At 40.3% G+C, this 19,331-nt stretch overlaps 1 protein-coding gene and 1 pseudogene across 1 annotated transcript in view; both read right to left on the minus strand.

Moving 5' to 3' along the window:
• LOC114039756 overlaps positions 1 to 19,331 on the minus strand; it is a 201,755-nt pseudogene that overhangs the window by 96,663 nt on the left and 85,761 nt on the right.
• Positions 11,430 to 19,331, minus strand: part of LOC114039753 (myelin-oligodendrocyte glycoprotein-like) — a 34,053-nt gene continuing 26,151 nt past the window's right edge. Inside the window, exons 6-8 of the mRNA XM_027857593.1 lie at positions 16,266 to 16,382; positions 15,503 to 15,641; positions 11,430 to 12,089 (exon numbers count right to left, since the gene is read on the minus strand). Of these exons, the coding sequence (XP_027713394.1) occupies positions 12,086 to 12,089; positions 15,503 to 15,641; positions 16,266 to 16,382 (260 nt within the window). The 3' untranslated portion in view covers positions 11,430 to 12,085. The remainder of the gene's footprint in view (positions 12,090 to 15,502; positions 15,642 to 16,265; positions 16,383 to 19,331) is intronic.

The following is a 19,331-nucleotide window of genomic DNA, read 5'->3' on the forward strand; positions in this document are numbered from 1 at the left end:
ATCTAGTTCTGAGAGGGGGAGTTTGAGGTACTATATTAGTATACTCTTGTTATCTTTTTCTTCCTGTAAGTCCCTTAAATTCTCCTCTAAGAATCTGGATGCTATACCACTTTGTGCATGTGTGTTTAGTAATGATATAACTTCATTGTGCATGGTACCTTTTAACAGGATGTAGTTTCCTTCCTTATTTCTTTTAGTTAGATCTATTTTTGGTTTTGCTTTGTCTGAGATCAGGATTGCTACCTCTGCTTTTTTTTTTTTACTTCAGCTGAGGCATAATATATTCTGCTCCAGCCTTTTACTTTTACTCTGTGTGTATCCCTCTGCTTCAAATATGTTTCTGGTAAACAACATATTGTAGGATTATGGTTCTTAATCTACTCTGCTATCCATTTCTATTTTATTGGAGAGTTCATTCCATTCACATTCACAGTTATGATTACTATCTGTGTCTTTCTCTCCATCTTATTTTCCTCCACTTATGCTTTTCTCTCTCCTTTCTCCCTTTCTCTCCTCACTAGAGTTTTGCTTTTGATGATTGCCTCCCTCAATCTGTCCTCCCTTCTATCAACCCCCTCCCTTTTCTTCCCCTTTCCCCTTACTACTTCTTCTTTCCCTTCTATCTGCCCCTCCCTTTTCTTTCCCCTTTCCCCTCCTACTTCCTATATGGTAAGTTTGATTTCTATACCTAACTGATTGTTATTCCCTCTTTGAATCAAATCTGATGAGAGTAAAGTTAAAATAATGCATGTCTCCCTTCCTTCTTGTCCTCTACTGTAATAGGTTTTTGTTCCTTTTCATATGATGTATGTGCACTTGTCCGCCTCTTCCTTTCCTATTCTCCCAGTACAATCCCTTTTTGCCACTTAATTAGATTTTTTATCATCACATCAAAGTCAACTTATACTCATGCCCTCTTTCTATGCATACCCTTTTTAAATGGTATAATAACAATACAATTCTCAAGAATTACAAGTGTCATCTTCCCTTGTAGGGACGTAAACAGTTTGCCCTTATTAATAACATGTTGCTGTGTTTTTTCTTCTTTCCTGTTTGCCTTTTTATGCCTTTCTTGAGTCTTGGATTTGAAGATCAATTTTCTGTTGAGCTCTGGTCTTTTCATCAGGAAGGTTTGGAAGTCCTTTATTTCATTGAATGGTTATCTCCTCCCCTGAAATATTATGTTCAGTTTCACTGGGTAGTTTATCTTTAGTTGTAATCCAAGCTCCTTTGCCTTATGGAATATCGTATTCCACAACCTCTGATGTTTTAATGTAGAAGCTGCAAGGTCCTGCCTAATTCTGACTGTGGTTCCATGATATTTAAATTGTTTTTTTTTTCTGACTGTTTGCAGTATTTTCTCTTTGACCTGGTAATTTTGGAATTTGGCTTCAATATTCCTTGGTGTTTTCAATTTGGGATCTCTTTCAGGAGCTGATTGATGGATTCTTTTCAATGACTATTTTACCTTCTGGTTCTAGGACCTCAGGGCAGTTTTTCTTGATGATTTTCTGAAAGATGCTGTCCAGGATCTTTTTTTTTATTATAGTTTTCAGGTAAAACAATAATTTTAAAATTGTCTCTTCTGAATCTATTTTCTAGGTCAGTTTTTTTTATCAATGAGATATTTTAAGTTTTCTTCTATTTTTTCATTCTTTTGTTTCTATTTGACTGATTCTTGATATCTTATAGAGTCATTAGCTCCTACTTGCTCAATTTTAATTTTTAACAAAATGTTTTCTTCTAATTAGATTTTGTACCTCATTTTCCATTTGGCCCATTTTACTTTTTAAGGAGTTCTTCTTTTCAGTGAGTTTTTGTACCTTCTTTTCCATTTGACCAATTCTACTTTTTAAGGGCTTATTTTCTACAGTCAATTTTGTCTTGGAAAAGAATCTTGTATATATCTTGCATACCTCTCATTTCTTTTCTCAATTTTTTCTTCTACCTCTACTTTTCTACCTTTGACTTTTAAAATACTTTTTGAGCTCTTCCAAGAAGGCTTTGGGGGCTGAAGACCAGTCTTTATTCCCCTTTGAGGTTTTGGATGTGGGTATATTGACAATGTTGTCCTCTTCTGAGTTTGTACTTTGATCTTCCCTGTCCCCACAATAAGAATCTATGGTCATTGTCCATTTCTGCTTTTTGCTCATTGTATTTGCCTAATTCCTGGCTTTTAGAGTTGATCTCTCCTGCTAGAGCACCTGGGGCACTGACCCAAGCTTTTTGTGCTAGGAACCCAGAAGTTGGTCACCAGCTTTGTGTGCTGGGGCCTCACATACTGGCAGCCAGAGACTGTAGGAGTCTGGCAGCTTACCTGGTGCTGAATTGGGGTCAGCAACACTGGAGGTCTCAAAGCGGGGTGGGGAGTCTGACTGGGGGATGCCTGTTCACCTGGGCCTTGCACTCAAATGTTTGACTGCTGGAGGATGTCTGCCAGACTGAAGCTGTGCCTCCTGGAGTTGTGCTTTCTGGAGTTGTGCTGAAGCACTGGGAGAATTGGCTGTTGGAAAATGCAGGCACATGCTGTAGTTTTCTGAGCTAGTGTCTACCAGTTCCCCTACCTGTGCTGAGGCACTTAAGGGTCATGGTGTTGGTGCTTTCCTGTTCAACCCGGCTGGGTCTCACGATCTGCCCCTGGTTTGCTGAGGTGGAGCTTACTACTGGCTTGCTGGGATGCCTCCTGTCCTGTACTGCTCCTCCTGTCCCAGAGCAAGAGGGGCTTTTCCTGTTAATCCCCCAAGCTTCCTGAGCTACCATTCTGCTGTTATCTTTCTGCTGGCTCAGCTTTTCCAGGGTTTTCCTGGGGTGATATTTTCTGGGCTTTCAGAGGTCAATAACAGAAGGCTAGAGTAACTTACTTCTTACTTTGCTATCTTGGCTCCTAGAAGCCGGTTTGTCATAAGAGGTCATATATTTCACACATGGGAGATGGATTATGTAAAGGTTATGTGTGAAAGATAGTGAATAAGCCAGTTTGGCTAGGTCATATAATGTGTGAAGGGGAACAGTGTGTAATAAAACTAGAAAGACAGACTGAAGCCAAACGTGAAGGTCTTTAAATTCCAAACAGAGGAGTTTGTAGTTGATCCCTGAGGTGAAAGGGAGTCAGCACTAGAACTTCTTGAATAAGAGAATGGTATGATCAGTCTTATGCTTTAAGAAAATCACTTTGGCAACTTTGTGGAGTACAGAGCAGGCCTGCACAACTCGTGGCTCATTCATTCAACACTTACTTTTATAAAGTTTTGAAATCTAAATTATTCCCCCCTCACTCCCCTCCCACCTCTCCAATGCAATCTGATATAAGCTATATGTGTACAATCACATAAAACATATTTTCACATTTGTCATGTTGTAAAAGAAGAATCAGAACAAAAAGGGAAAAGCAGAAGAAAAAAACACAAAGAGAAAATAGTATGCTTAGTTTAGTAATGATATTACTTCATTGTCTATGGTAACTTTTAGCAAGATACAGTTTCCTTCCTTCATCTCTTTTAATTAGATCTATTTTTGCATTTATTTTGTCTGAGATCAAGATTGCTACCCCTACTTTTTTTAAACTTCACCTTAAGCATAATATATTCTGCTCCAACCTTTTATCTTTACTCTGTGTGTATCTCTCTTCTTCAAATGTGTTTTTTGTAAGCAACATATTGTAGGATTATGTTTTTTAATCCATTCTTCTATCCACATCAATTTTAAGGGAGAGTTCATCCCATTCACATCACAGTTATGAATACTGTATCTCTCTCTCCATCTTATTTTTCCTCTTTTTTTGCTTTTCTCTCTCCTTTCTTCCTTTCCTGCCTCATTAGTGTTTTGCTTCTGACCACCACCTCCTTCAATCTGCCCTCCCTTCTATCAGCCCCCTTCCCTTTTCTTTCCTCTTTCCCCTACTACCTCTTCCCTCCCTTCTGGTCTCCTTTCTATTTGCACCCTCTTTTTTATTTCCCCTTTCCCTTTCTATTTCCTATAGGATAAGATAGATTTCTATACCTCAGTATTATGTTATTCCCTCGTTGAGCCAAATCTGATGAGGGTAAGGTTCAAACAATGCTCATCTGCTTCCCTTATTTACCACTACTATAATAGGTGTTTGTGCCTCTTCATATGATGTAATTTACCCTTTTCTGCCTTGTCCTTTCCTCTTCTCCCAGTATAATCCTTTCTCCCCCTTAATTGATTTTTTATCATCACATCAAAGTCAACTTATACCCACACCCTATATGTATATCCCTTCTAAATGTCATAATAAAGATGCAGTTCTAAAGAGTTACAAATATTATCATCCCATGTAGGGATGTAAATGGTTTAACCTTATTGAATAACATTTTTTTTCTTTCCTCTTTACCTTCTTATGCCTTTCTTGAGTCTTGTATTTGAAGATTGAATTTTCTGGTCAGCTCTGGTTTTTTCATCTGGAAAATGTGGAAGTCCCCTATTTCATTGAATTTCCATCTCTTTCCCTGAAAGATATGCTCAGTTTTGGGGGGAGTAGTTGATTCTTGGTTGTAATCCAAGCTCCTTTGCCTTCCAAAACACCATATTCCAAGCCCTCTGATCCCTTAATGTAGAAGCTATGTTCTGCATAATCCTGAATATGGTTTCACAATATTTAAATTGTTTGTTTCTGGCTGCTTGCCATATTTTCTTCTTGATCTGATAATTCTGGAATTTGGCTACAAAATTCCTTGGAGTTTTCATTTTGAAAACTCTTTCAGGAGATTGGTGGATTCTTTCAATAACTATTTTACCATTTGGTTCTAGAATATCAGCAGTTTTCCTTGATAATTTCCTGAAAGTGATGTCCAGTCTCTTTTTTTTTTTTTTGTCATGGCTTTCAGGTAGACCAATAATTCTTAAATTCCTTCTCCTGGATCTACTTTCCAGGTTAGTTGTTTTTTCAAAGAGGAATTTTACATTTTCTCCAACTTTTTCATTCTTTTGATTTTGTTTGATGGCTTCTTGATGTCTCATAGAGTCATTTGAATTTTTAAGGAATTGGTTTCTTATTTTCCCAGCAGTTTTTGTCAAATAGTGAGTTCTTATCCCAAAAGCTGGGGTCTTTGGGTTTATCAAATAGTAGATTACTATAGTCATTGACTACTGTGTCTTGCATACCTAACCTATTCCACTGATCCACCATTCTATTTCTTAGTCAGTATCAAGTAGTTTTGATGATTGCTGCTTTATAATACAATTTAAGATCTGGAACAGCTAGACCACCTTCCCCTGCATTTCTTTTCATTAATTCCCTTGATAGTCTGAACATTTTGTTATTCCAAATGAATCATGTTATTATTTTTTCTAGCTCTATAAAATAATTTTTGAGGGGCAGCTAAGTGGCACAGTGGATAGAGCACCAGCCCTGAAGTCAGGAGGACCTGAGTTCAAATCCAGCCTCAGACCAAACACTTGACACGTACTAGCTGTGTAACCTTGGGCAAGTCACTTAACCCCAATTGCCTAAAAAAAATAATAATAATAATTTTCGGTAGTTTTATTGGTGTGGCACTGAATAAGTAAATTAGTTTAGGTAGAATTGTCATTTTTATTATATTGGCTCAGCCTACCCATGAGCAACTGATGTTTTTTTCAATTATTTAGATCTGACTCTATTTCTATGAAAAGTATTTTGTAATTGTGTTCATTTAGTTCCTGGGTTTGTTTCGGTAGGTAGACTCCTAAATTTTTTATATTGTCTATAGTAATTTTAAATGGAATTTCTCTTTCTATCTCTTGCTGTTGGACTTTTTTGGTAATATATTAGAAATGCCAATGATTTATGTGGGTTAATTTTATAGCCTGCAATTTTGCTGAAGTTGTATATTATTTCAAGTAGTCTTTTGCTTATTTCTATGGGATTCTCTAAGTATATCATCATGTCATCTGCAAAGAGGGATAGCTTTGTTTCTTCTTTGCCTATTCTAATCCCTTCCATTTCTTTTTCTTCTCTTATTGCTAAAGCTAGCATTTCCAGTACGATATTGAACAACAGTGGTGATAATGGACATCCTTGTTTCACCCCTCACCCCATCTTATTGGAAATGCTTCTAGCTTGTCCCCATTACATATAATGCTTGCTGAAGGTTTTAGGTAGATGCTACTTATTTTAAGGAAGACTCCATTTGTTCCTATCCTCTCTAGTGTTTTTAATAGGAATGGCTGTTGTATTTTCTCAAAAGCTTTTACTGCATCTATTGAGATGATCATGTGGTTTCTGTTAGTTTTGGTGTTGATATGATCAATTATGCTGATAGTTTTCCTAATATTGAACCAGTCCTGCATTCCTAGTATAAATCCTACCTGGTCATAGTGTATTATTCTTGTGATAAGTTGCTGTAATCTATTTGCTAATATTTTATTTAAAATTTTTGCATCTATATTCATTAGAGAAATTGGTCTATAATTTTCTTTCTCTGTTTTGACTATTCCTGGTTTAGGTATCAGCACCATATTTGTATCATAAAAAGAATTCAGTAAGACTCTTTCTTCACCTATTTGCCCAAATAGTCTATATAGTATTGGAATTAATTGTTCTTTAAATTTTGATAGAATTCACTTGTAAATCCGTCTGGCCCTGGAGATTTTTTCCTAGGGAGTTCATCAATGACTTGTTCAATTTCTTTTACTGATATGGGGTTATTTAAGTATTTTACCTCCTCTTCTGTTAATATGGGCAATTTATATTTTTGTAAATATTCATCCATTTCACTAAGATTGTCAAATTTGTTGGCATACAGTTGGAAAATGCTATCCACATCCAAAGAAAGAACTATGGAGTTTGAATGCAGATTGAAGCATAATATTTGCTGTTTTTTTCTTCTGTTTTATTTTATTTTGTCTTTCTTGTGGTTCCTCCTATTGGTTCTAATTCTTTCTTATAACATCAGTAATGTGAAAATATATTTAATAAGAATGTATATGTATAGCCTATATCAGATTGCTTGCCATCTCGGAGGAGTCAGGGAGGGAAGGGGAGAATAATTTAAAACTAAAAAGCTTATGGAAGTAATTATTGATAAATCAAAAGAAATTAGTATGAAATAATAAAGAAAAAAAGGAATTGTTTTCTTAAGTGAGTTTTTGTAGCTCTTTTTCCATTTGGCCAATTCTACTTCTTAAAGAGTTCTTCTCTTCAGTCAATTTTTATACCTCCTTTTCAATTTGGTCAATTCTACTTTTTAAGGAGTTATTTTCTTCAGTGATTTTTTTTTTCCATTTGGCCAATTACATTTTTTAAGTAGCTGTTTTCTTCAGTCAATTTTTGTTTTATCTTTTCCAAGCTGTTGACTCTCTCTTGTACACCTCTCATTTCTTTTCCCAATTTTTCTTCTACCTCTCTTATTTGACTTGTAAAATCATTCTTGGGCTCTTCCAAGAAGGCTTTTTGGGCTTGAGACCAATTCATATTCCCCTTTCAGGTTTCAGATATATATATATTGACAATGTTCTCCTCTTCTGAGTTTGTGTTTGGGTCTTCCCTGTCACCACAGTAACTCAATGGTCAATGTTCATTTTTGTTTCTTGTTATCTTATTTACCTATTTTCTGGCTTTTAAAGTTGGGCTCTCCTGCTGGAGCACAGGGATCACTGTCCCAGACTTCTTGTGCTGGTGACCAGGGGCCTGGGCACTGTTTGTGTGCTAGGGCCTCGGGTGCTGGCAGCTGGAGGCTATATAGGTCTGGTAGCTTATCTGATGCTGAGCTGGTATCCTAGGGGTGGTATCTGGCACGTGCTGAGGTGAGACAGTGTTCTTCTGTGTTTCCCCAGGGCTACACTGAAGCACCCAGAGGTCTGGCCACTCAAGGATGCCTGACTGTCTAGGGCTGCACTGGAGCATGGAGAGACCCAGTGGCTGGAAGACACATGTCATCCAGGGGCTGTGCTGAAGCATGTGGAGCTCCAGCTGCTGCAGGCTGTCTGCCTGCTTGGGGTCGATCCAGTACACATGGTGGTTCTCAGAGCTGGGGTCTGCTGATTCCTCTGGCTTTGCTAAGGCATGTGGGGTAGGAAGTGAATCCTGGTGTTGGTGCTTGCCTGCTCCATCACCCTGGGGCTCAGGATCTCCCATTGGTTTGCTGATGAGGGTTTTGTTGCTGGCTTGCCAGCAGGCCTCTCATCCTTGAGTGCACTACCATTTTACTGGAGTGAGATATACTTTTCTTGATGATCCTCCAAGTTTCCTGGGCTAAAAGACTGCTCCATCCCATCTTTCCACTGGCGCAACTGTTCCAGGATTTTCCTGGCGTGCTACTTTCTGGGTTTTTCAGAGGTCAATAAGGGAGGGTGAGAGAGATTTACTGCTTACTCCACCATCTTGGCTCCCATGTCTTAAAACTATATTCATAATACTGTATACAATGTTCTCTTCGTTCTGATTATTTTGTTCTTCCTTGTGTCCTGTAAGTCTTTCCATGTTTTTCTAATAATAAGGCCCCTTTTTCCTGTTACAGCAAATTTCTATAATCAGCTCAAGTAGTGAGTAAAAGATATGAGCACAATGCAAGTGTGTAAGATCTCACTGTTTTCAGTCTAAATGTGTGGTCATTTAACTTGTGGAGTGGAAGTCAGAAACCTCTTCTATTTTAAGGAATAGAAATTTAACATCACCAGTCTTCTTAGTGAAAAGTACTGTTTGTATATCTATTCAGTTTGTATATGGTTAACAGCTGAACGTGTTCTATTCAGTTGATGAACACTGTTTTCTATATACAATTGGGAATTAATTACTTAAGTATCCTCCCAAGTCTTTTATGATAATTGGAGTAAAGTCAGCCTCTTACAAGTAAATTCATTTGTGAAACCATTGAACCTAGGGATGGAAAGCTTCTATCTGCGAGAGTATTGTTATTTGTTTTCATGAACAGGTTTGTATCCTCAGTAGCATATGATCCTCCTAAAGGAGTTAGAATAAGAGTGGAAATTTTTGAGAAAGTAAAAAGATCAGACAATCCTGTATGTCAAATGTAAATGATTCTAATGGGACATTAGAATGCCTTATCCACATCTCTCTACCCATCTGCTCTACCCAACTGCATTTACTCTTTCTCACTCAGCCCACCCTGATTGTAATAGCATGTAATGAACTGCTCTATTTCTACCCTTTTAGTCCTCATCCAGCACATAAAAACCAAGATGGCTAGAACAGCTCTTTAGGCTCAGGGACTATGCAGATCATTATTTCTATTTGATCCCTAGCATTATGCTGAAGGAAGGGATCCTTGCCCCCTTCCCCAGGTTTAGGGATGAAGAAAAAGAAAGAACCAGTGTGAGCTGAGTGAAAAAGGAAGAGTGAGGCTAAGGACAGAAGCCAGACTCACCTCTTTACCCATACTGAGCTAAGGGGAGCTAAGCTGAGGGACAATGAATTCCTGTGAATGCTGACCTGTGTGCAGTGTCTCTTTTAATATCATCACATAAATTTTCTCTTAGATGTTATCTGGGCTGGGAGCCAGCCATGGTATGAGAAACAAATTTCTTCTCCACCATTTCACTTCTTTCTCCTCTATCCACTCCCCATGACCACTTCCCTTCCCCTAGGCAAGGCATGAGCCTCAAAAGGGGAGATCCCCTAGAACAGAACCCAGTTCTATCCAGTTCCCACTCTGTCTTCTGAAATCTGCTCCACATCTCCTTTGGTGTGATTATGATGTGACCCAGAACACTCCCACCTAATACACAAACCCACACACACTTCTTCCAAGGCTTATGTCCTGTGATTGCTACTCTCCATTCTTGTATCTGTCTGTTCAGATGTCTTTTTCTGTATCCCTACCCCTTAGCAGGGTGCCTGGCACATACTAGATGCTTAACAAATTCTTAATGATTTTACTTAACTAGACTTCTCCTCCAAATATAACTGTCTTTCCATTATAATATCATGCTTTCCAAACTTAGAGCACATTTCACAAAAGAATAAATAGACTATTCATATATTAAGTAAAGACTCTTTCCTTTATTTTGGCCTGGAACTATGATTTTATCTGTTTAGGGAATGACTGATATGGAAACTCCCTCTGCTAATACAATTACCTTGGAGAGTAGCCTGAGAGCTGGTGTGTGTGTCAGAGGCAGGACTTTATGACCCAAGGCAGGCCACCTAGCCTCTACATCATGCTTCCTCTTAGATCCTTTATCACTGCATATTAATGTCTTACACTTAGAGGCAGGACTCTAACACCAGCCTACTAACCCTCTCAGTTTCAGGTTCACTGTTGGGACAAAATATCCCAAGTCATGCACATTTAAAACTACACATTTAAAAACATTTGCCCTAACACAGTAAGGATATGCAATAAGGACGTGGTGGCACCTGACTCCTCTGGAAATGCATCTGGTCAGTCAGTTGCCAGGATATGGTGACTCACAGGCTGTCAGGTACCCACCAACTCTGAGAGATGCTGACTACACATGGCTAGGGCCTTTTGTGCCCCAAGACCAGAAAGCTGAATCAGGGAAGCTGGGTCAATCAGAGCTTGATCAGGAATTTGGAGATGCTGCCTCAGGAGATTGCTAATCCTATCACACTTACAAAGGACAGACCTGAGACCTAAAATGAAACATGAATGGGCCAGAGCATGGGCAAGCAGGTGCATCAAGAGATGGATAAAATCAGAGCTGTCACTGTGAGATAAGGTGTTCTGATCATAGGGTCACCATAGAAGGAAGCAAAGTGGGAGACTGGGTCAGTAATGATTCTTAGGAGAGGCATACCCAGCTCCACTGATTTCTCCCCCTCCCTCTAAGACAGTGAGTCACAGCTATATTCATAGGAGGGTAGTTCCCTGAATAGTCAAAGGTCATGAGGTTTATGAGACTATTTTCCCCCAGGTGACTGTGATGGGTTTCCCTTCTCTGATTTCACAGGTAGAGATGCTAGGTATAACCCAGAAGTACCAACAGCAGGTGCTGGGACACTAACCCCTCTCTGTCCTGTACTAAGCATGTGGTTACATTGGTTTCAGCTCTGTGCAGCCTGGCCTCTGGTAAGAGGAGGTTCCCTTTTTTCATATGCATTGGCCGGCTAACAAATCTCTACCCTGAAGGACAAAGAAAATGAGATTATTTCTTACAAGTCTCAGTTTCTTCCAAAAGGAGAAAGCAAAAAAGATATTCAAAGTACCATATCAATCAACAATGGGACAAGTAGTTTATTCCTACTCACAAAAAAGAATGCTAAGAATACACAAATCATAACACACTTTAGCAATGTCTTCAGAACAGGTTTCAGTACCTAATCCTTATATACATAATAGCCTGGGAGGATAATATTTAAACTGTATCAAAACATAAGGCAGTTTTTGTTTTTGTTGTTCAGTCATTTCAATTGTGTTCAACACTTGTGACCCCATTTGGGGTTTTGTTGGCAGACATACTGGAGTATTCCTTTCTCCACCTCATTTTTCGGATAAGAAACTGAGGAAAACAGGGTCAAGTGACTTGCTCAGGGACACACAGTTAGTAAGTGTCTGAGGCCAGATTTCAACTCATAAAGATGAATCTCCCTAAGGTCAGAGTTGGTCATCTATCCGTGGTGCCATCTAGCTGTCCCATAAGGCAGTTTGGAATATATTATACGGGCACTTCACATTTCGTCTCTGCCATTGTCAGATCAAATGCTAAGCTTGGGTTGGGCATCTTTCTGGTGGCATCTTCTCTGATGCAGAAGGTCCCTTTTGACATCCAATTGCTCACTGGAACTCAGGAATTTCAGACCTTTCAAATCACAAGGTCCCAGCCAGTCTCTTGACAAATCCAGCAGGGGGAAACTTATTTGGCAAAGTCAGGACAGAATAAACACACAAGAGTCAGAAGTGGCCAGGCAATCACATATACATGGCAACTGGGTAGAAAACAGGGCAATCATCCCTTCTCCAACCTGATTCTCCTATTGCAGCATTAAAGAGACCTCAAACTTCAAGGCTAGAATGGAAGGAAGAGTCAAGGAGCTTAGTAGCTTGCTTTTTGTACATTTGATGAGGCATCATTTGTTCTGGCTCAGCAGTCATCTACCATTGTAAATCCTTCACCAATCAATCATCCATGGTTGGATGCAGCACTGCCCCAGGCTTCCATGAAGTCACCTAGAAACAAGAATAATTACTGAACATGATGCCTGGTGGGGGGTAAAGACAAAGAGCCCCCCGTCCCATCAGTGTTGACTAATGAGAGGAAAGTGACTAAACTGAATAGGCAGCACAAGCATGGGGTATAAAAGTTGTCAGGGGTAGTCAGGAAGGGGGAGCGCTAGGGAGGAGGAGGGAACATGACAGCTGTTCACAGTGCAATATCATCCTCAATTCCTAAGTATCTCTCACCTCACATAGCCTATGTGTTAGTGGCTGGTGATTAAGACATCTGTAGATTTTAGCTAGGACTTGACAGAAGCCAGGGAAGGCTAAGGGAAGAAGAGAGAGAATTTCAGGCATGGAGGACATTCAGTGGACATGACCCGTGTCAGGAGATGGAGTGAAGAGTGCAAGGAACAGCCAGGAAGCTAGTATCACAAGATTGCAGAGGATGTGGAGGGAAGTAAGAGAAAAGAGGGTATTAAGCAAAAGAAAGTGGCAGCTAGGTCCTGCAGTGGATAGAGTACTGGATTTGGAATCAAAAGGACTCATCTTCATGAGTTCAAATCTGACCTCAGACACTTACTAGCAGTCACTTACAGCTGGACAAGTCACTTAACCCTGTTTGCCTCAGTTTCCTCATCTGTAAAAAGACCTGGAGAAGGAAATGGCAAACCATTCTAGTGTCTTTGTCAAGAAAACTCCAAAATAAGGTCACAAAGAGTTGGAAACAACTGACCAACAACAATAGGCAAAAGAAAAACCATCAACAGTATCAAAGGCTGCAGAGATCAAGAAAGATGAAGTCTGATAAAAGGCAATGAGCTTTGACAATTAGAAGATTGCTGGTAATTTTGAAGAAAGGAGTTTCATTTGAACAAAGACGTGAGAAGACAGGCTGTAGAGAGTTAAGAAGAGTGAGAGGAAAGGAAGTAGGCATCTATTGTAGTTGCCTTCTCAAGGAGTTTAGCCACAAAAAAGAGGGGAGACATAAAAATAGCTAGCAGAGATGGAGGGATCAATTGTTTTTGGAGAATGGAGGAAATATGTTTATGTTCATAGGCCAAAAGGAATCAGCAAGCAGATATGGAGAGATTGAAGATAGGTGAGAGAGTAGGGGTGATAAAGGGGGAAATGTGGGGGAGGAGACAGAATGGAATGAGACCACTTGTACATGTAGGGGTTTGCCTTGGCAAGAAGATCCACTTCGTTGTGTAAGACAGGGGTGAAAGAGGAAATAGTGGCATCTGAATGATGTAACATGAAGAAGAAGGGAGAAGAGAGATCTCTTAGAAATTTTGTAAAAAAAAAAAAAGATGTGTCTCAAATTTTTAGTTAAATATTAGGCTAGGTTCTCAGCTAAGAGGGTGGGGATAGGGTTAGCTATGGGAGGCTTGTGGAGGGATGAAAAGGTTTTGGAAGAGCCACTGTGGTGAATGAGATAGTAAAATAATTGGGAAATTTAAAAGGATTGCCTCGCAGCAGTGAAAGTCCAAGTAGAGACAGTGTAACATGAATTTATAGTGGACCCAGTCAGCATGGATTTGTGATTTTCTCCAGCTTCTGTCCACTGTAGGTATGTAGGAGCAAAGGCACCAGATGGTGGGAGTGATCCAAAACTGAGGCTTTACAAGGCAAATTAGGCAGTAAGGTAATGGGGCAAGGGACTCAAGAGAAGAGGAAAGTGGAGAGTTGGACTGGTTTTCCAAGGGGTCAGAATAGGGAGGGAAAGAGTAGCTAGTGTAGGGGGGATGACCTGGTAAAGAACTGAAGCATTGATGAATGGTGGTGATGGGGAGAATGAAGAACAGAGTTTCAGGTTGCAAGGAAGAAGATCTAATATAAAATCCTCTATTTGGCATTCAAAGCCCTTTATAAACTGCCACTCCCTTTCCAGGCTTGTTAAAACGTGTACCCTTCACCGCATGTCCACTGTGATCCAGTGATATTGACTGTGCTGTTCCTTGAAAAAGACACTCCATATCCCAACTCCAGGGTTTTTCACTGGCTGTCGTTCATGTTTGGAATTGTCTCTTCTCAACTTAGCTACCCAGCTTCCCTGGCTTCCTTCAAGTGCCACCTAAAATCACACCTCTCATGAAAACATGTTCTTTCTGCCCCTGAAATCTAGACTTTCCTGTGCTAATTATCTCCAATTCATCCTGTATATCACTTGTTTGTACATAATGGATTGCATGTTGCCTCCCACCCTTAGACTGAGAGCAAGAACTGTCTTTTGCCATTCTTTTTAACCCCAGGGCTTAGCAGAGTTCCTGGTACATAGTAGGTGACTGAGAGGGTTGGAACTGACTGTCAAGGGCTTTAAGCAAATCAAGAACTGGGGAGCCTGGCAGGGTAAGGTGGTCCTCAGTCACTAGTTGAGAAAGAGTAGACAAAGGGGTTTCCCCTCCCATACAACTCCACCCCTAACTCCCACTACAGCTTAGAGACCTGGACTTGGCATATGCCTCCTTGATCTCACTCAGGAATGTGAGAAGTAAAAAGCTATTAAATTTCCATATAAGGAAATTGAGAGAAAAGTAGCTCTAGGTCAGAGCTTTAAGAACCAGCTAAAATTGAGTGAAACTGGTTGTTTGATTAGACAGGCTGGAGGGAGGACAAAGGTTAAGTTTTACTTAGAGTACACATGCTTCAAACTTACCTACGGAAAAACCTGGTGGGCATTTCAGGAAGTCTGTGACCTGTGCTGACTTCCACCTATGAAAAATCAGCTAGGAGGGACTCGAGGTCAGGAATAGGGTTATAAGGATTGCTCTCCCTTTGGTAGTGTGTGTGTGTTCATCTCGAGTTCCACACCCACTTCCTGCAGGAAGTATATTAAAGGTTTCACTACTTCACTCATCCTGAGTCTAACTTACTGTTCCTACTTGGGCACCAGAGGTTATTTCCAACAGGAACAAGAGAGGGAAACAAACTTGTATACTTGATCAGATTAATTTACCTCAGTGATTAGGCATCTGTTTGAGAAGAATATGCATAGAGAAAAGGAGAGGAATGAGGAAAGAGAAGGGGAAAGAGAGAAGTGTATAGAGGGAAAACAGAAAAGGGAGATACCAGAAGGAAGCAGAGAAAGAGAGAAGAGGGAGATGGCAGGGAGGAGAGGGAAAAAAGGGCCTAAGGAAAATGGGAGAAAAGAAGAGTGGGAAGAAGAGGAGAGTGACCTCTCTTTGACCTCCCTCTACTGTCCTTTTCCCAGCCCAGTCTTCCTCAACCTTTCCCAAGACCCCAAGCCTCCCACTGACCTTGTGTTGATTCTTTCTTTCCTTTTCATCCTATTTAACTCCTCCACCAATCTAGCCCCACCCCCAACTAGCACAAGTCCCCTAGGTTCAACTTGGTCTCTTTTCAGCTGCCTGTGGGGATATTCACCTGTAATTAAGTCAAATGCAGGCCCCACCTGAAATTACCTTATTGTCAGCTCTGGAGACCTCTGGGGTAGCAACCTTCTTAATAAGTATACTGACACAATCCTTAATATTAGAAGCACAGCAAGTATCACCATAACTTGACTGCCATAAGAAAATAATCTTTCCTCATGAAGATACCCTGTAAGCCAAAAGGGAACCATGAGCTGATGTTTAGGGGAAACTGAACTGGGACCATCTGTTTCTGGCTCTTTGCCCTCTGAACCTTCTCCAACCCCCTCCCTGGGCTCTAGTTGTGTCTTATGTACCACATCCTATTTGAATTAATCCTGACTTAGAAGGGTCTTAGTCCTCCATACTTTAGGCAAGTATATAGAAGGGGGAGGCGGCATCAAGCGCATGGGACTATACAGGGACTAGGTCACACTTGGGAATCAAGGCTGTGTGAAGACCAGGAAATTTGAATCAGTTTTCCAAAGACAGCAGTAAAAAATTCAAGGTCAGGAATCCCTAGGAAGGATGCCAACATATGGACTGGTGGACACAAGCGGGCCAGAACTCTGCAGAGACTGGAACCCAGAGTTCAGGGCAGTACATGGGCTGAGGTATTATACAGCTCTGAAATATTCAGAGTTAGGGGTGGAGGGGAAAGTACAGACCAAGGCTACACTGAGCTAGAAGGGGTCAGAACTGCAGAAAGACTAGTGGACCCTCAGGGTCTGGGCTACTTAGGGACTGCCCAACTGGAGCTTTAGTAACATCTCATGATTCCATCACATTGCTACCTTACTTACCCCCTTCTTACCTTGACATCTATGCCACAACCACAGGTAACAAAGGATCATTTCAACCTCAAATGCCGAAGTCACAGCCAGGAGCCCATTGATCTCACATAGCCAGGAAACTGACCTGAAAAAACATCCTGAAAGAAGCCCCTAGATCAAGCATTCTGGGAAGATGGTAGAGTAGATCAAAAATTTCCAGGCTTTCCAAATTTCCTCCACAAACCGACAGAGCATCACCACAAAATGAACACAGAGTAGCAAAAGTAAAAGGGTAAAGCAATTGTCTTCCTGAGACAACTTGAGAGTACCTCAGGAAAGGCAGGACCTCCAGAGGCTTCAGCCTGAGTGAAGTGGAGATACCTCCAGGCCAACTCCTGAATCAACAAACAGCAGGCCCTAGAGACAACTCCTTTGGGAAGCAGACTGGGCCTCAAGAAATTTCACCTCACAAACTTTCATCTAACAAAAGCTTGGAGATCAGATGGCTGAGTCAGGGAAGACTGAAAGACACCTGCTGTTTCTGGACACAAGGCCTAGTGGCGCTGACCAGACATGGTCCCAGGCTGCTACTATGGGCAAGGAGGAACAAGCACATGCCAGTAAGTGAGGTAGCTCAGGAAGCAAGAACATTTTTGGGATGTGACTGGAAGCCCTACCTGTGGCTTAGGGGAGGAGAAGTGTGCCTGAGGTTAAACCCCTGGACAGAATTCAGAAAATAACAGTAAGGAAGACCTCAGGCCTGGGGCACCATTACCTACAAGTCAGAATCAAAACCTGATTATGATAATAAGCTGCTGAAAATAAAATAAAACAAAATAAAAATGAATAAGCAAAGGAAAAAGTGTTCCACCATAGATAGGTACTATGGTGTAAAACAAGATCTGGGTTCATATTCTGAGGAATATAGTTACGTTAAAAAAAGCCATTCCTATCCCAAAGAGTTGCATGAAATGGTCACAAGCCCAAAAAGAGTATTTAGAAGAACTGAAAAAGAACACTTTAAAAATCAAATGAGAGAGATTAGGGAAAATTAGAAAAAAAATTAAAGCAATCCAAGAAAATTATGAAAAAAGTTAAGCAATTGAAAAAAGAGGAAAGCCTTACGGAAGAAAATAACTCCTTGAAAACTAGAATTAGGCAAGGGGAATCAAATGACATTATAAGACACTAAGAAACACTAACACTGGGGAAAAAAGAAGAGAATTTGAAGCATCTCATTAGAAAAACATGATCTGGAGAATAGATTGAGAAGAGATAATATAAGAATTGTAGGACTACCTGAAAGTTATCATCAGAATAAGACTCTTGATACAATGTTACAAGAAATTATTAAGTTCTATTATGAAGTTCTAGAACAAGAGGATAAAGTAGAAATAAGAAAAAAAAATCTACCATTCACCACCTGAGATTTTGAGAGGAAAATTACAAGGATATTATAGTCAAGTTTCAAAACTCCCAGATTAAGGAGAAAACATTGCAGGCAACAAGAAAAAAATAATTTAAATACTGTGGAGATACCATCAGGATTTCACAAGACTAACCACTTCTACACTATAAGACCTTAGCCTCCCCCCAGATCTTTGGAAAAGAAAAAGAAGAGACAAGAGTTGGTATAGGACTGAAGAGGCTTTCATCAGCTGGAAGTCCTGTACAGACTGAAGCCATGAAATAGGACTCAGAGTTGGAAGGAGCCATAGTGACCATCTATTCCACCCTTTCATCTTACAAATGAGAAACTGAGTTTAGGCAAGCTAAGTGATTTCCTTGCCCAATGGCATAGAGGAACTAAGGAGGACATCCTGAATTTGATTTCATCTATGGATTTCAAATCCACACTATTTTCAGTCTATCACATCCTGGCAGATGGCATCCCTGTCTGAAGAGGCTTTCTGCTTCAGGTTGAAGCTGTCTTCCCACTACGTTTGGAAGATCTTTAGAAACCAAAGAGAGATGGAAGTCCAGTGGAGGGCTGGGCTTTAGGAACATTCTGATAACATTCTGGGTATAAGAGGCCATGTAGATGTTACACACTCAGATAGGACTTTTAAAAAAAGATTTTGAAGCACTCCTTATTGTGGGAGGCTTTTGGTTCATCTGTTTGAAATTTGCTCTGAGTGGTACTTACAGACACTGCCACAAAACCAAGATTTGGTTGTATAGTGGATAAAGTGCTGGACTTGCAGTCAAGAAGACCTGACTTCACCCCTGACTTTCCATTGGTGTACTCTTCTGCAAGTCATCTAACTATTATCAGGCTTACTTTCCTCTTCTGAAAAATGGGGACCCTACTTCACAAGGTGGTTGTGAGGATAAAAATACATACCGTACACAAAGTATTTTATAGAGCTATATGGAGTCCACTATTATTATCTAGGCAAATGAATTTTATCATAAGAGTGACCTGGGGGACCCTAGGGCCACTCCATGGGCAACTGAATCATCTACAGGAAATCACATGTGGGGAGAATTTGGGAGGCAGAGGTTAAGATTACAGGTATTGCAACATGGCTTTTTTCTACAGCCAGTTTTCTGATTTACTGATCAGCCTGTTAGGGCACAGAGCAGAGAAGCAGTCACTTGGCAGGGAGCCAGGAACTAAATTCTATTTCTTTCACAACAGTGAAATTAGACAAGTTAGAGCATAGTGTAACGATTCCCCTTCCCCTTATGACTTTGAGGTTGGGAGATCTGAAAGGGTTATTTTTCAAAGATCTCCCCTTTTACTGTGTTAGAGATAGATGAAGCCAGGGAAGGTGTGGAGATTTGGAAATTCATATTTAACATGAGTGGATGTGATTGTTTAGGATTGTTATAACATTTTACTTTCGCTTTTTATGAAGTACTGGCATCTTAGCCTGTAGTCTGATTGGCTGTGCTGAATGGCAAAGGAGATGGGGTTCAAGCAGGTGACAGCTATGTAGCCAAAGAGAATTAGGACTTGTTATTGGAACATTGAAACTCTTAAATAGGAACTCAGGGGTACGGAAAATGCTTGTTTTTTTTTTAATGAGGCAATGGGGTTAGGTAACTTGCTCAAGGTCACACAGCTATTGAATGCTATGTGTCTGAGGACAGATTTGAACTCA

This window comes from Vombatus ursinus, unplaced genomic scaffold (assembly GCF_900497805.2).
Source record: "Vombatus ursinus unplaced genomic scaffold, bare-nosed wombat genome assembly UNPS02012319.1, whole genome shotgun sequence".
In the NCBI taxonomy this organism is placed as follows: Eukaryota; Metazoa; Chordata; class Mammalia; order Diprotodontia; family Vombatidae; genus Vombatus; species Vombatus ursinus.